Consider the following 18,106-nt stretch of genomic DNA (forward strand, 5'->3'; position numbering starts at 1 on the left):
GGTCGTTGACACAGCAAACTCTCACTGGGAAATTAATAATAGGTAATTGATAATTAGAAATAGAACAAAATATTAAACTCGAATTAAGAAAAAAGCCAAATGCAACAGCAAAAGTCAGCCGATACTATCAGCGGACTGATAGATCAATCAGGTTACTTACTCTGTTACTGTACTTGAGTACAAATTTGAATTACTTGTACATTTTTTGCGGACTTTTTCCCACATTTCTGAGGAAAAAGTGATTTTTTACTCTACTACATTTATGTACTTGCTGTTATTGGTGACTTTACATTCTCTAGTTTTATATTCAAGACAAAGTAAGCTCTGATTTGATGTTTTTGAGGTCAAAAATATGTATATGTATATATGTATATATGTATATATTTAAATATGGCCTGTTTTTAGGCCTATAGGCAACAGAGAACCGGTGTGTCAACACACAATGAAATACACGTACAATCATTTGTCACCGGAGCCCAACTGACACTGGATTTTTGGGGCTGATGCCGATGATACTGATATTAGGGAATGAAAAATTCTGATATTGATATCAGAATATGCCCAATATTCTCTACATAGATAAACAACAGACAGTTTAATCAATCAATGAGGAAACATGAAATAATCTTGTATCTTGTATAAACAGACAGCTGTGATTGGCCAATATCAGCCAGTAATATCGGCCAAACGATGAAGCTATCTAGCTCACCTAAATATCTAGGCATCTTTTGACTTGCAAATTCACAAATGTTTACATATTTGGTTAAACCTTCAGCTTTGTTGCTTTTTATCACTAATGCATTAACACTTACCATGTATTGGTTGGATTTAGTCACAGTTTTATATTGTACTATTACTACTTTCACTTCAAAGCTTTGAATACCACTTCTGTGTCTGTGTTTGATTTTGGAGGAGTGACGATCTGCCGACACTCAGACGTGTTTCAAAGGAACCCTGGCAGCGTTACCTGCTGCTTCCCCCACAGAAACATCACCTCTGTCTGTCTGCGAGGGCGCGTTCGTCTGCTTGGCTCGCGTCCGTCCACGAGCCAAGCAGCCGCTTGCCTCACGCCGGAGGAGCCCCATCTATAATTTAGAGCACCTATTATGCATTCCCCGTGAAGATTGTCTCGTCTGGGCCGCTCCTGATTTCAACCTCGCCTCTCAACTCCAATTTCCTCGTCTCGGTTCAGGGCTGTCTGTGAGCAGGGCTGCGTTCACGTTCGCTGCTCTGTAAGGCCGCTGCCCTTTCAGCGGGTCAACAGTGGGTGTGTTTGCCATCATAAATCACGCTCTTAACACACCTCATTCACTTTCCCATGGGTGGGTGGGTGTGTGTTGTGTACTCTGTTGCCCAAGCAGCTCACTGAAAGACGTCCACAGCGGTTGTTTGTGCACATGTGAAAGTATGCATGCGTCTGTGTGCTCATGAGTGTCCTTGTGTTTGTGTACGTCGTGGCGTTCCCTTGAATGGTTGCCAGAGCGACCAGAGCATGCATGAGGTCGTCTTTTTTGTCTCTGGTTGCCGGCGATGGTGTGTAATTGAGGTCTGGACGAGAAGACACCTCGGATGGAACGACGAGAGGAGACACAAGGACACCCTCTGTTTATTTATCCAGACGTGTCCCTCCATCTCTCCTCCATCTTCAGCGGCGGCCGGCATCCTTAGTGAGGCTTGTAAACATGTTGATTTTTCCCTGGCGCGGGCCGAGCTGGCACACGGAGCTCCTGGAGTAAATGAGCTGGTGTTTGACAGGGAAGGTTGGAGACGAGGGGGGAGGTTCATTTCCACACAGCACAGATCTGTCTCCGTCCTCATGCTGGAATAGAAAGTTGCACTTTTCTGATTTCCAGAGGTAGATTAGCTGATAGCTCGCCAGCGGGTCGGCGGTTAATTCTGCATCACTGCCTCTTTGTTTCAGACGGAGGGGGGGTCTTTTCTTATACTGAGAAAACTCTGTGACCGAGTTTACCTCTTAATTACGCTGTGGAAAAAGGAAGAAGGTGTTTACACAAACTCCTAAACCCGTAATTATTAGAATTATACAATATACTGTATACCTGTGGGGAGAGACTTATTCTGGTTTTACAGGTAGAAAACCTGCTTGGTTTTCCCTCAGTATTGTGAACATTGTGTCCTGATGTTAGCAAGCTGCTACCAGCAATCATTTAGATGGAAAATGTCAACAAGAAACATGCATCAAGTTTTAAATTTACAGTGATAAAAATCAAAAGTATCTCACCATGACGATGGAAAGGAGCAAACATTTATGTTTGAGAAGCAGAACCAGACTTTTTTTTGACAAATTTAAATGATAAATGATACTCAGATTTGCCCAAAATTGACTCTCATGAAAAAAAATTTAAATTTAAAATTTAAAATTTATAATACTAGATGCAACACAGATTTAAAATCATAGTGAGTTGGATGTGTCTTAAAATGTGTTGAAAAACTTTTCTCATGACCTTCTCTGTCCTCTCTTTGCACACAGACTCTGTGTCCAGCGAGACAGCCTTCCTGGAGGACTATGTTCTGGGCATGGGGGACACCCTGGAAATGTCATGTGACCTGGAAGACCACTCAGAGCCCGTCGTCTGGTTCAAAGACGGCGCCGGGCTGGTGCCTAGCAACCGGACGCGGCTGGGCCAGAGGATGTTGCGCATCATCAACGTCTCGTACGAGGACTCGGGCGTCTACTCGTGCCGACTGGCCCACAGCAACACGCTGCTCAGCAACTACACCATCCGGGTGACAGGTGAGGGCGACAAGGGGTGATTTTAAACCCATAGAAACCATTTAACTATGCAGCCTACTTAACCATAGTTGAAAAAAGCAAAGGGAAAATGACCAAATCAACAAAATCAGGCAGACATGAACATAAATATTAAAGTAAAAGTGTACTGCTAAGTATTTAAATAACATTTCAATAGGACATAAAACCAAACCTATACTAATTTTCAAGATACTTGAGTAGCTAGCGGAGCTCCAATGGAAACAGACACTTTGGCTGCACCCTGTGGAGCTCTCAGAAATCAACCTGATATGGTTTTTATTCCCGTCTGACAGACAACCGAGAATCAAAGTATTTTCTGTGAATAAACACAGCGGAGCAGTTACAGCAGCGATGTCTCGACATGACAGCTTTTCATAACGCTTCGTAGAAAAACAGTGAAAACTTAGCTCCATTATTTTCTCCTCCTGTTCGGTTTCAGCTCCTGGTTCGCTGCTTGCCAAGCTGCACACACACACACACACACTCATGCGCGCACACACAGCGTCACGCCGGCACAGGCTTTCACCGGCTCACACCCGGCCAAGTCTCACACAGATTCCCCCTCCTGATGTACAGTCAAAGGTGAAATTCATTATCGTACGAGGGGATGAGTAAAGTCTTAAACAAGTGCATGATGCAAACAGAGCTCTGATAGGAATGCAGGAGCGGAGGAGGAGGAGGTGAAGGGAGGGAGTGTGTGTGTGTGGGTGGGGGGGGGGTCAGAAGGGAGGAAGCAGTAGCTTAAAAGTCTGGCGGCTTTTTCCCGTAAAACTCATGGACACCAGCTGAGCCTGTTATTGACAACTAATTAGAAAGCAATTAGCTCGAAACATTTCATCATTGAAAACAGATGGGGTGGCAAGAAATGAGAGAGTTCGCTCCCTCTCAACTCACCCCCACCTCCTCACACACACACACACACACACACACACACACACACACACACACACACACACACACACACACACACACATAAATGCATGTGTCTGGCTGCAAGCCGGGGAGAAAATGGCCTTTTCCAGAACTGATCAGAGGTGGACAGCTTCTCCTCCTGGAGCCACGTATCATCTCCCGACTGCAGGAGGACACACGCAAACACACTCGACATCAAAGAATGAGTCAGCTGTACATTTTAAAGGGATAGTTTGGATTATTTGAAGTGGGGTGTGAGGTACTTATCGACAGTCAGTGCATTAGTTAAAGTGGATGCCGTGTAGCAAAAGGTTTTTTAGCCACTTAAGCAAAAAGAATTATCAGTTTAAATGTATGCTATATTTAGAGTATTTTCACTGCTTTATCTTTCTGTCAGAAAGCCTCACAGAGCCCTGGTCTGATGCTGCCTCGACCTGTTTGTTTGTTTTATTGTGTGCATCTGATGAATTCAAACTTATTTACAGTAACACAAGCAAACTATTAAATCGAGGCAGTGGTAGTCCAGAAACTATGCGTTCTGCGAGGTAAAATTATTGATGTTCTGTAAGGAATCTGGTTGGTTTGGAGAGAACGATGTTTGGCTTAGTTTCCCATTGGAAGAGGCCGTCTGACGTCAAGGTAAAACAGTAAAAATATTAAAAATGCAGCGCACACGTAAACTGATATTAGCTATATGTCCTCCCAAAGTACAAGAAACCTTTAGTCCCAGCAGCTACTTTTCAAGGAACTAAAAGGTTTCTACGGTCTGCTGTTGTTTGTGTTGTTAAAGTTCCTGTTCTTTTGGAAAGCTAACCCCTGAACAGGGACTATTTTGGGGGGTAGAATAATGTCTTAATTTAACTTAATTTAGACAATAGTCCCTGCAGTAGAAACTAACTGAGTTCCTGCAAGGTTCCTAGTCCCTGGGGAAAGTTCCTGCAGTGGAAACATGGCAACTGTTTTTTTTTAGGTGGACCTTTTTAAACTGGTTAAAATACATTTCGCTGATTCTGTCCACAGGAGTTCATTGCTTTGCTTCCAGGCTGGTACTGTAAATGTAACTGAGGGCGTGCCAACTGGCACCTGCTGTAGCTAATACACCGACTATGGATAAGTACCTCATACATCCCTACTTCAAATGGCCTTTTCCAGAACTGATCAGAAGTGGACAGCTTTCTCTTCTGCAGCAGGAGAACATGTGCGAACACACTCCCTGTGCACCTCTGATTTAAAAGGCAGAAAACATCCATCCATCCAAGTCATGCTCGGCTTTAAAATCTCCCGTCGAGGTGAAATAACTGCGTTGGCTTCCAGCTCAGGAGAAAAACCACACAGGAAGAGAATTCATTGCGGCCCATTGTCAGACATTTCATCTCGTTCTAACACTCACTACATGTTTAAATTACTTGTGAATCGGACTTTTTACAGTTTGTGGCGGCAATATCCTGCACCGCCCGTTCTCCTCCCTCTACTCTAAACACAGAGCCTCAGCTCCATCTTAAACACACATGGACTATTGTGTTTTCCCTCAAATATTTGAGTAAGGTGTCAGATATTTAGGAGCGGTATCAGATTTAGCACCTGGACGGCGTCCAGACAGCGCAGAGCAGCCAGCTCATATTGTACACACACCAGTTACACATGTTGAAAGAAAGAGACTGTAATGTGAGGGGATGAAAGAGATATTTTCATCATGAAATGTATGAAATATATATATGTATTTGGGGGGTTATCAAAAAAAGACTGTAGGCAGAAACCAGTGAAATGTGTCATAATAATAATAAGAAGAAGAAAGAAAAACCTCTCAACCTCCTGTTACTTGAAATGAAATTAATACTGTCTGTTGTTGCCAAAGATGTTAACGAACCACAGGTTATAATATAATTAACTTTGGTCAGATCATTTCATCTCTGCAGAAATCGAGGCATTATGGCAGCTTGAAGATGGATTGATATCGATCAATACTTTGGTTTATAGCTATAAAACTAATAGCAGCAGTCTAATCTACCTCAGCTGGAGCCTGATTGTGTTTTGTCCTTATTAGCAAATATTAGCATGCTAAGACGCTAAACAAAGATAATTGTGCATGGAGAACATTATGGGCTACACATTAGCATTAGCATTGTTAGCATGCTGACCTTAGCTGGCTGTAAACTCTTACACTAGGTTGCACCAACAAATATTAATTTAATAAAATATTTCTTTTAATCAGAGTAATCTATATTTAAAATAAAAAAAAAATCAAGTTTATTGTTGCAACCTAAAATTATGTAATGAGGATTCGCGCTTACCCAAACTTAAATAAATAAAAACTAAATTTGAGTGCTGTCTGAGCCTTGCTAACTTTTGGCTAGTCTGAGTTCCTTTTACTTTGCTATTTACTTTGATTTCTAGCTAACTCCAAAGTTGACAAAAAATTATATTGTTAGCTACGTAACTCAAAAGTTAACAAACTTGCTAACTAGCTGAAAAGTTAAGAAAACATTACTCTTTGCTTGCTTGCTTGTTAGCCAACTAGCTTACTCAACTCTTATACTCTGAAGTGAACCTGATTTTCTCTGTTTTCACTGGTGTCAGTAATTAGTCGCACTATTCAATTTTAAGGTTTGTTTTGACAACCATATAGTTTTTTTTTTCAGTTGGTTTCATTTTTTACAATGATGGAGCTCTTCCAGACTGTAATATGAGTCAAACTAGCGTCTTTCTGCTGAGCTGCACCACAATAGCAGAGTGGAGTCGTGAACTGAGAACTAAAACCTGCTAGTCAGGAGTTTCAGGAGCAGTTTTAGCTCACCGGGGTTGTTGAGGTAACAGCTGGCTCTCATTAACCAGACCTGTGGAGCTGAACCAGAAAGCGTCGAGGTCAGATCGAAAATAATTACAACGCCGCCGCGAAAATGTGCGATACAGCGAATCTAAACAGTCGTATCTGTGGCTGGAGAATAATTAGACGTCACCCGACACGCTTAGCAAGAGTTAATGTGTGTGTTGCAAAGACAGAAAGACTTGTTTCTGCGTGTGTGTGTCTGAACATGTGAACACACACGAGAGTGTTGCAGCAGCACTAATGACCCTCTCATTCTCAACGTCTGTGGAAATGTTTTGGTTGTAATATCTGAGCGAGCCGCCACGCTACAGAGAACTGTAGACTCATTCATGAGTTTCTCAATGAGCAGACTCAGTTTTAATATGCATTCATGCACATATGTGTGTGTGTATCTGTCTAATCATGTTTGTGAACACACACCATTTAAGTTCCACTGGGCATTTAACATTCACAAATTCCTGCTTTGTTTTTTTTAACCCCTTTATTTGGCGCTTGTGCACAAAATAGATTGTGGGACATAAGCTTTCCAGATGTGTTATCTGATGGTTAACATAGTTCAAGTTGTTTTAATAATAAATACATTTTATACAAAAAAAGAAGTTGTCCAGATTGAGGAGTGCACTTTAATTTTCTTAAATCTTTTTTTTTTTAAACAAACAAACAAAAAAATGTTTTGTCAGCTAATAATGTTTTGTTGAGATCATTAAGTTTTCTTATTTAGATAAACTTGAATCTTTGAGTTGCAACCATTCAGGTTCACAGTTCACCATGAACAGCTTTTTTAAATACAATATTGTGGGGTTTCCAAAACTCAAAGATGAAGTTTAGCCAAAGAAGAAAAGTAAATTATCTCAACTAAAGATTATAGTTTTTTCCAAACTTAAAAATTTGAGTTTAATTCAGAACTCTAGTGAAGGTAGTTGCCTTGACTTTATGAGTTTTCTCAACTTTTTTACAGTGTGTAAATGCAAAGTATGACCCCGTTTTAAATTTAGATATTAATTCCACTATTTTTTATCTTTTCTTTCAAGATTCTCTGTCGTCTGGCGATGATGAAGACTATGACGAAGATCCAGAAGATGCAGGTAATGCAAATGGTGAATTCTTAATTACTATTTAACTTCATTTTTTAGTTACAGCTTTACTGTGTGAAATTTCTGCATTCATGTTACACATCTTGTTGAGTGGTGTACTTACATTATACCAAATGTTTCCAACAAGGTTTAAACGCAGAGAAATCTGTAATTTATTCAAGGTCACGGTGTATTTCCTGCTAGCCATTACTAGGTAGTCGCTAATTGCTGTTATTTCCTGGAAAAAAATGAACACATCACATATGTCAGGATGGAAGTCGGTGTACATGACTAAACGAAACATAAATAAAACTTTAAAATTACCTCATCCATGAATATGATTTGTTTGAAAGTGGCACACCACTTCATCAAACTACACCTTTTGTTTTGATGTTAGCTGCAGAATTGACATATTGTGCATTTAAACAGTGTCGTTTGGTTTAAGTAAGGCAATATTTTGAAGCTTTTTCTGCTTAAAAAGCTCATGGCAATCGATCTTGCATGAAACTGTGTGAAATTAACTTAAAATGAAGCGAGGGGAAGACAACTCCAAACAGGAAGGAACTAAAACCTGTGTATTTTCATTTTAGCAACCCTAACCGTGTTTGTAGCTTTCAAACTGAGTCCCTAACTTGGAAGGTGTTTCCCTGTGAAGACGTTTTGGTTCTTTCAGTTTCAGCTTTTCTTGTCGACAACTCTTTTGTTATTCCTGAACGTGTCACTGAAATGTACAAAAGAAGAAAGCGCACTATCATTCACCATTTTCTGAAAAGACAGGACCCTCCAGCTGCTTTGTCACCTAGCAACAGTATTCTTAGCACTTAAACGCGAAGCATTAATGTGGTTTTCATGTCAAAAATACAACCTGAGTTCCATTAAGGCAGCGTGAACTACGGCGTTAAGCTTAATGTGCAGCACCTGCTGCCACACACACAGACTGCTCAGGGAACTTGTAGTGAGAGCTGCTGTGAATGGGTTTAGTCAGAGTAAAGAAGACACAACTTTGCAAAATGTTAGATTTTACAGAACATCTATTGCATATCTGTCCGTCCTGAGAGAGGTTTCCTGTGGTTCTTCCTGAGGTGTTTTTTTTTTTCGTCTTGTTAAAAGTAGTTTTCAGGGAGTTTTTCCTTACTCAGCTCAAGGGTCTCAGCACAGCCCCCGAGGCAGTTTGTGATTTAAATTATAAATTAAAATTTGATTTGACTTGAGTTTTAGATGAAGGCAGCAAAAAGATTGAATTTTTCCCTGAATGGGTAAGAAAAGCAAATCACTCAACCAGTTGTGACGGTCTCTGAACCACAGGTATTGTTTAATTAAAATTTCAAAATACAATTTTTATTGGCTTTTATTGGGGACAGTGATTACTGAGTATGAAGGACCAACGGCATGTACAAAATAGTTCAGTGACAAAACAATGACAACCAGCAGGAATCAAGTTCAAAATAAGTTAATTATGGAAAGATAAGACATTCCTCAAATAGACTAGAATTCCATTCTAAAAAGTAACATAAACTTTGTTTGTCTTTATTTCTTCCAGTTACTTTATGGTCTCTGATGTAACTAACATTTATTTTCTTAATTTAATTAAGCTTTATTTAACCAAGAGTCCCACTGAGGTTAAGAATCTCTCTTTTAAAGGAGATCTGCAAAAACACAAAGTTGCAGACAGAAAACTCAAAAGGAGACAAAATATGATAAACAAGCAAAGAGGAGTGACATTTCTAGCAGTCAGTAACATGACCAGGTAAATTGAAAACATCTGAAACATTTCAGATTTAGAGGAATTCTGCAGTGTATTCCAATTCAAGAGTGCAGGGCACAGAAAAGCCCTTTTTCCAATTTCCATCTGGGCATTTGGGACAGAAAGCATGAAGAAGTTCTTAATAATAATAACTCTATTTAAATAGCACTTTTTAAAAAAGGAGTTACAAAAACAGGCACTTTTCTGTGATGAGCAATGAATTATTAGTAAATCTTAATAAAACAAACAGGTGAAAAGTGCCAGCCGAGTGTTTGCTGTAGTTTTGAGGACCATAAATTTCTAAACTTTTCAAATTATTTATGTCAACAGTTAATCTGAATTTCAGAAATTGGACTCGTTTCAGTTGTCACTGTGATAAAAGATTTTGTCTGCAGGAGCCACAAGAATTGCTTATAAAGGAGCTTTTATTGGCAATTACATGACTTTCATTGGATTTATGCCACTGATTAGTGTTTTATATCTGTAATTGGAATTATATGGCTGTTATAATGTGCACTGTCTTGCTGTGCTCACATTAAAGCCTCTCCCCAGAGCGCTAAACTAAATGCCACCAGCGTACAGATCAAAAGCCGCAGGTTCTCCGGCGGGTAACACCCCTCTCTGCGCAGCGGTTGTGATGTGAGCTGTTTTGGCACTCGGAGACGTGCGGAGTTCAGGTGCAGGTGAACAAAGAACGATGAGGGATGGCTTCTTGCTGGCTGCGTGCGCTTTTACACGCTCTGTTCTGTCAGCTGGCATGACGACTCTGGGGAGACAGAGAGCGTCTCCGCCCCTCTGCGGGTTCTCGACCAGCCAGACGCCACACTGTGCTGTCTTTGTTGTTCCGTACGGAGGGAGACAGCGGCAGGTGAGCCGCAAACAGGCGGAGACAGACTAAGAGTGGTGAAATGATGGAAATATGGAGAGAAAGAGATGACGGGACAGACACGACGCTCTTAGAAATAAAAGGGCTAGAACCATAAAGGGTTCTTGTGCTCACAGGAGAACCTTTTTTCTTTTTTAAAAGTGTCACTTTCAGAAAGTTCTACCTAAAAACGAACATAAATGGTCATACCTACAGCCATCTGTGAAAGGTTCCACCCAGAGCCTCCTATGAGAACTTCTACAGAAAACCTTGCTATGGTGTAGTGGTTCCACCAAGAATCTTCCCTGTGTGTTCTATCCACCATCTAAGGGTGCTAACAAGGACCCACCCAGGAGTTTCTAACAAGAACCCTATCATGTTTCAACCATTTTATCTAGAACCCAACAGGGAGGTTCTACCAATAACCTTTTTTATAATAGTGTTTTATATGGAATCCACCTGGGAGGTTCTAACAAGAACTTTTTTTTTATATCGAAAGGGTTTTACTGGGAACCATTTCATACTCACCAGAGGTTACGCTCAAGAACCCTGAAGAGTTTCATCTGAAACCCACCCAAGGGCATCTCCAGAGAGCACTTTTATATTTCATGGTTTTTATCTAGAACCCACGCCGAGAGGTCTCCCAAGTGCTCTTTTATATTCCAAGGGTTTTATCTAGGACCTAGGGGGTTCTCCTGAGAACCCCTTTATAGGGTTTATCCAGAACCACCCAGAGAGTTCTACCATGAACTTTCAGGGCTCAAAGTGAAGCCCTTTGTCTTACAAAGAACCCTTGTTCAGCCGTTCCTGGCGTGAACCTCAGCCCTTCAACAAGAACCCCTTTGGAACCCCTGTTTCTAAGAGTGTACAGACAGAGAGTTGATGGATGGATTTAAGTTATATTTATGCCATTACAGATGCTTAAATTTCACCGTTTACATACTGTGAAAGTTCACAATAGTTCACAGGAGAAGGATTCGATTAGATGAGTCTCCATCTTGACAGTGGACTGCAGTCATCAGTGAAGAACTTAAAATCATGCCAGCAGTGTCACACAGTCCATCACGTCTTGAACTGAGTCCCAGTCCACCTTAACTGTTCGACAAAACTGGTGCCAGAGGCGAAATATGGAACTGTTTCGGCGTCGGAGGGACAGGCGCACGCCCAACCAAAATCAAAGCCCCTTTGTAAACGTTGCGCACGAATGTGGTGTCGTCACGCTCGACTCAAACTAAAACACTGAGACAGTGACAGCGGCTCCCACTGCGGCTGCTCAAACAGCCACATGGTCACCATTAATGTTTCAACCAATTTATTGTCATCCAACTACAATCATCACACAATGAGACGGACATGTGAAAAGAACGACTGGAGGCCAAAAAAAGAGAGATTTGACACGACTAAAACGATGTGACCGCACATCAAATCGCTTCTTCCAGGAAAATGATGCTTTCCAAAAGAAAACAGAGAAAATATCTCAAAAAAGTTAATGAAACAACTTCAGCATCCAAATGTGGTATAGTTTGTGGTTGTTGAGCTGTATAGCATCACACTGCCCAACAAAAGCTAAAATGCAGTCGGCTAACTCCATATTTACTCAAAATTAAGACCAAAATCTGACTTGTTGATATTTGTTTCATCATACAACACATTTTTGTATGATTTTGTATGTTTTACAAAGTTTTTATGTCAGTTATTTGTTGTTGTTGGCACTATAATAAGCTCAAAATGACCTGTCCGGTTCCAGTTTTAGCCTACCCTCATTGATATGAAAGAGGTGAACAAAAGAAGAGAAACACCTATTAGACTGCATCAGTTTTAGCTAAGTGTACCCCTATCTCTTTCCTCCCTGGTTTCCTATCGCCTTCTTTACTATCAAAATAAAGCAAAAATACCCCCAGAATACATTTAAAAAGAGCTTTTAGTGTAGACATCATGTCAGAACATTTACTTCATCGAGGTTTCTGTTCATGTTGAAATTGTGAGACAGTCTGGTGAGCTGCTCTGCAATTTTTGTATGTTAAGTATTTCGTCAGTGTTAGCAGACAAGAGGCAAGAAATCTGTATTTTAATGAGGCCGTTGTTGCAGATGACAGCGTGCAAAGGGAGCTTTGGGAAAGACAGACTGTCAAATACAAGAAACAACTGTTAGTAGAGCTGCGGCATGGAAAAACAAGAGTAAATTCCCAGTTATAGATCAGTAATCGCCTCCTAACTCATCCTAATTCTCTTATTTTTACGATTTTTTCTAGCATTCATAATACTTAAGCACTCAATTATTTAATAAACACATTACACTGTTAATATTCTTTGTCTTGGCGCTATCACTTTCAACATTTAATCCCTGCATTCTGCTGATTTTGGATGTCAGAGGATTAAAAATGTAATCTAGCTTCATATTCATACAGTATTGCCTTTTCTTTAAGGCATTTAGCCGATGCTCTTATCCAGAGAGATTACAGAAGAAAGCAGCAGAATAAGCTGTAGAGTAACAGTGCCGAAAGCTTCCTGTCGCTGTCTTTGTGCTCAAAGTCGCTGTGGATAATCTTAACACCTGCAAAGTAAAACCTGAATGTGTTTGAATGCGTGGCTTCAGTCTGCGCTGAAAGCCTGGAGTGTTTTCTAAACGGGCCGAAGTGGCAGCGGCGGCGGCGGCTTACTGCAGACATCCTGAATGCCAGTAAATAGTCTCAGACTGCCAGACTTAATCTCTGGATGTAAGTCTACCTCATGACATACGAGGCTCCGATTTCCTGGCCAAAAGGAGAGGGATTAGCCCAGAAACGTTAAACCCCTATCGCTGCTTAATGTCCGCTAAGCCACCGCTAATTAGCCGGCTGTAGCAGGAAGGAGCCATGTGACGAGCCACACAGCCAGACGGAGAGTCCCCGTCGGTGAGCGGAAGAGCGTCCACGTCCGCACGCAGAGAGGACGATAATAGAGATGTGGAGACGGTGAGAGAGTCGAGCCATTAATGAGGGAGAGAGGGTAGAAAACATCTGCTGATTGACAGCGAGACGGAGGAGATCGTAGAGCGAGAAAAGAAGAAAAAAGATGGCACCAAAAAAAAAAAAGAAAGGAGATTTGAGGAGTTGAGTCAGTCTGAGCTGTCGCTGGAGCTGCCAGTTGAAATGATGCTGCTGGCCACAGCTGACTGTTCTCAGAGGAGAGACAAACACGCAGAGAGACAGACGGACGGACAGACAGACAGAGGAGCTGCTGCAGTCATGAGCTCATTCTCCACCAGCCTCCAGGACTCGCTCAGCTGTCTCACAAGGCCTTCTGGGGAAAAAAAAAAAAAGGCAGAGAAGATAGACGCCTGCCCAGAGGCCACAGCAATTCCTGTGGAGACGACGCTGCGCGCAAATGATATTATTGACCAATTTGTAGGACTGACACCAGATTTGTGCTTCATTTTTGAAATCTCAGGCATCTACTCTGAGTGCACAGATAAAAGTTGAACAGGCTGTTATAGTTATCGTATCAGGATAAGTGAAAATGATAAGTGATAATCAGACAAGGAAAATCTCCCATGAAATCTGCTTTTGGGAAGGCCACATGAACATAAGTCAGAATACACAAAAAGCCAAGTTACCATCATCTCTTGACCTCTGACAGCTTTGTGTGTCTTGCCGATGTTAGTTTAGTGTACAGAGTGATCAATGATCTGGCTGCTCCCCTATTCAGAAAGTTCATATCACTGCGTTCGGACAAAAGATGGCCAACAGAGGTGACTGTGTGGTACCGTGAAGCGAGGTAGTACACTGAGTCTAAAGTCAGAGTTTTCTGTCTCATGAAGGTGGCTGTCTTTTAACCTGTCTAGATCACCATGGTAACTTACGCTGGTCGGGAGCAGAGCTTCCGATTAAATCAGCTCACTCTTTCACTGATTATTTTCCTGATGATGTTCGTTATATAGATTCTAAACTGAGGCAAGGCGTCATATATGCAGAGTTGCTGAGCTGTGCGTTCGTAAATTCGCCACATAAAACCGTATTGTCACGGGAACCCCGGTTTGAAATATTGCGACCAGGCGGCCACCATTTAGTTTGATGCTTGTAAACAGACTTAGATTAAATAGATTAAATCCAGACTTATTCACATTTACAAATTAGTTTGGCAATGCAGGGCGAGAAAGTAACTTAACTGGAAAGAAACTGCAGTGAAACAGGTGAAACTGTGTCCCCTTCTGGACGGACTTTAGCTTTAACAAACATTTTAAGATGTTGAGACATCAGAAGATCATAATAGAGAATATTTCACCTGTTTTGACCCCTCAGAGTCCATTTAAAAATGGCAAAATGCACTGGTGAGATGCAACAAGTTTCAGGATCACGCAGACCGGACAGAAAAGCAAATAAAAGGTCAGAGATAGAAACCGCCGTCCGCCCTCACACGATGAGATATTGAAGAATTTTTTTTGCAGTGTGGAAAGCCATGTACACACTCAGAGCTTGTGTGAAGTGAAAGGGCAGTGTGCGTGTGTGTGTGTCGGAGGGGAGGAATGTTAACAGAGCCTAATCTGTGCTGTGCTGTGCTCCTGAGCTATGCAGCCTCCTTGTTTACCCTGGCAGGAGAGCAGAGAGCCGGACGCCGGGCCACGCTACGCTGCTCCGCAGCCGCCATTCCTCCGACTCTGTTTGCCTTGGGTCCCTGCAGGCCCTCCGGGGCAGCGTGCCTTCAAAGAGCCCCAGTGTAATCTGTAATGAAATCTGCCTGTGTGCTCGCAGGCGTCAGCGAGGGCAAATTATACAATTACACAATTAGACCCCCACTCCTCCACCTCCTCCTTTTCCCCAGATCGGTGTCTGAGCGCTGAAGGGCCTTGTGCCGTGGCGATCGGCACCGCGGCGCGTCCCGCTCCAGCTAATTGCTGTTGCACTGAAGTCGGGCTGATACAGAGCCACAGTCACGCTCCTCCGACCCGCAACACAGAGCCAGGAGTCAGAGGAGAAGTGAGCTGCAGGGGTTGTGTGCCACTGTGTTTTCATGTGTGTGACGGCACTGCTCAGTCCAAATACAAAGAAAATGTAATCACACTCAGATGGTGCAAACCCCTGCCAAGGCCACGCAGTCCTCTTAACTTGTTATTTTAATAACAGAAACCATTTAGAAAATGTTAATTTGCATCTGGATGTGCATCAAAACACACACAGTGACAGACAATCATGGGATACAAGTGCCAGAGTGTGTGCAGTAGTTCATGAGAAAATATTGAAAATCTTTTTTACATAAAGAGCCCTCTCTTGCAAGAAAATAAATCATTAGAAAAATCCCTGGATCCCCACCAAAAAGTAATCATTTCTTTTTTGGCCCATGGCCAAACTTTCCCCCAAATTACATTGAAATTAGTCACAATTTTGAAACAGACAAAGAACGAAATTGACTGAAAACACGACCTCCTTTTTAGAGATAATAGAAAATTCTCAATATAGATAGTTATGGTATCTTATCTAACTTTGAAGTGGAAAGAAGCAAAATCAAACAGCTGTTTAGGCAGCAGTAGATGCTGTTAAGTGTGCAGAACTTGTGCTTATATAAAAACCTGAAATGAATTTTGCATTGGCCATCAAGTTTAGAGGCATAGTTGATTTAAAATGGGGTTATATAGTAAATGCAGTAGATGGCAGTCATCCAAACTATCCTTTAAATATCATACAGTTTTCACTCATATATTTTTAATTTCTTTTGAAAACTCAAAGTGGATGTTTGATCAATAAGCACTAAGTGTAAATAAAGAGTTTCCAAATGAAAACCGATTATTATCATTGAATACAGAAGTGATTTTCTTATTTTGGGTAGTTTTATTCTGGTCAGTATTGTGTTAAAACAGTAAGAGTTTTCTTTCTAATGTATCAAAAATGAGACAAATGTGATTTTTTGGCTCTGTGGATTCTTAACAGCTTACTTCAGGAAGCTGTTTCAGGCACTCAGCACCGTCAGAAAAAGTAAAAAATTCAGAAACAGCAGTCGATATTTTGATTTTCGGCTTGCTTTTGATTTACTGTGGAGTCCTGCTCTGTATGCTCAGCAACACGCAGGAATCCCATCCCGTGTCTAATTGGCTGGATGGTATTTCCTCAGCAGAGGGGAGTGGGATTTTCTTGAGGGGAGGCGGCGGGCGGGGGTGACCAGAGCAGATACCCCTCAAACCCCACAGGGACGGGGGAGGGGGGACGGGGTCTGCGTTGATATGCAGTCACTGTAGTGGAAAGTGGTTTACCATAACATCTCCTCTCAGCTCAGCAGTATCGTGTCCACCTGTCAGCTGCAGAGGTTAACTGAAGAGGGGGGGTCTTTCTCCGGGAGCCTAAAAATACACCACTGTACTCTTGTTGTGCTGTTTGTTTGCTTTATGCTCAATAACAGACGCCATAACAGAAATCACCAGCAGGGAGAGGTCGGTCGGCGGGAGGAGATATATTTTATTCACACGTGCAGAAAGATTATGGATGTTTAAATGGTTTTCTGTTACAGCCACCAGCCATCTGAGACATTAAAGGGATAGTTTGGATTATTCCAAGTGAAGTTGTGCAAGGTTTTTAGCAACAGTCAGTACATTATAGTTCCTCCAGGAAGTTGAGATTTTCGTGCAAATTCAACCAATCCCTGTGGATTCTGCACGGCTTTGCAATTTTGCCCAAACTGCGCAACATTTCCACCAATTTGACATCATACATGCTCGACTCAATGAACCCAGTTAATGTTTTATTTTACTATTCACTTTTTTTGCATTTATATATTTTTATTTTGTCACAGGTACTGAAAAGAACAGGTTTGTTACTGTTATTGACATTTATCAAAGCCCTGTGCACTTATTCATTTAGAAATAAAGCATATATTGTGGGAGTTTTTGTACCTTTTTGGTGAGGTTACTCTGATTTTGTTCTCACTGGAACAGTTGCCTTTGATCGCAGTGAATTATATATATATATATAAATCCCAGCTTTCTTTTGCAATTTTCACTTGCTCCAGAAGTTTCATTGCAAACCGCAACATGCATTGCAATTTTTTTCAGAGAAGCTGCCAAGAGATCAGGCGTTTTAGCCCGTAACAATCCCCAGAAATGGGCCATAAAATCTTGGACAGACTGATGTTAGTAGAGTACATTGTGATCTGTATCCTCCCAGTTTGGAGAAGCAGCAGGAAGATAAGCTGTGGACAGGGTCAGCAGCAAAACAGACTGTAGCCAAGAAAAATCAACATCAGTTTGTGTAACATATATTTAGAATATGTCCACTGCTTTACCTTGCCATAAATCAGCCTTATATTGTCAGAAAACTGTCATTATATTAGACAAATATTCCACTTTCTGAAAAATCTGTGGTGTTTTGTCATAAACTAGTAAAGCCTTAGCTCTCCTAGAAGAATTTTAGGTTGATTAGCATGGGTAGCTATTGCTGCCATCTATAAATAGAAAAAAAAACAAGCACAACCTACAGAAACTTCTTAACCAGAGCATCAGATGACGATGACGTTACAGTGTGACTGACAGGTGAACTCGTGCAGAAACTCAGCAGTTAGCGCTCAGCCGCTAAAGGTCAGCGAATAAACCAGTCTCAGTGTGTTTTTTTGGGACAAAACCATGGAGACGAGACGAGCACCCGCCGGCTCGTGCTCGTCTATTTTGGGTTAAAAAAAAAAAAAACATCATCATGGCTGTGGGATCAGCAGCAGCAGGAAGGTGTTTGCAGGCCCAGATGAGTTCAGGAGCAGCAGCAGGAGAAGGGAGGAGGAGGAGGAAGGACCACACATCAGGAGAGAGACTGTTTAAAAACTCAGTGTGTGTTTCTCTTTGACCGTGTGTGTGTGTGTGTGTGTGTGTGTGTGTGTGTGTGTGTGGCTGATTACGATGCCAAGAAAACAATGTGTTCAGACTCCTTGGAGGGTTGTCCCGTGCTGCGCCGGGTGT

The 18,106-nt window shown here is 41.6% G+C and overlaps 1 protein-coding gene across 6 annotated transcripts in view; it reads left to right on the forward strand.

Annotated features, from left to right (window-relative positions):
• fgfr3 (fibroblast growth factor receptor 3) overlaps nucleotides 1-18,106 on the forward strand; it is a 104,429-nt gene that overhangs the window by 39,211 nt on the left and 47,112 nt on the right. For 4 of the 6 annotated variants that reach the window (XM_084742156.1, XM_084742155.1, XM_084742158.1 and 1 more), the window contains exons 3-4: nucleotides 2,492-2,755; nucleotides 7,544-7,609. In XM_084742156.1, coding sequence (XP_084598282.1) covers nucleotides 2,492-2,755; nucleotides 7,544-7,609 — 330 coding nt within the window. The remainder of the gene's footprint in view (nucleotides 1-2,491; nucleotides 2,756-7,543; nucleotides 7,610-18,106) is intronic. The other 2 variants (XM_084742161.1, XM_084742160.1) reach the window with 1 other exon arrangement.

This window comes from Lutjanus erythropterus, chromosome 18, assembly GCF_056507025.1.
Source record: "Lutjanus erythropterus isolate fLutEry1 chromosome 18, fLutEry1.hap2, whole genome shotgun sequence".
NCBI lineage: Eukaryota > Metazoa > Chordata > Actinopteri > Lutjaniformes > Lutjanidae > Lutjanus > Lutjanus erythropterus.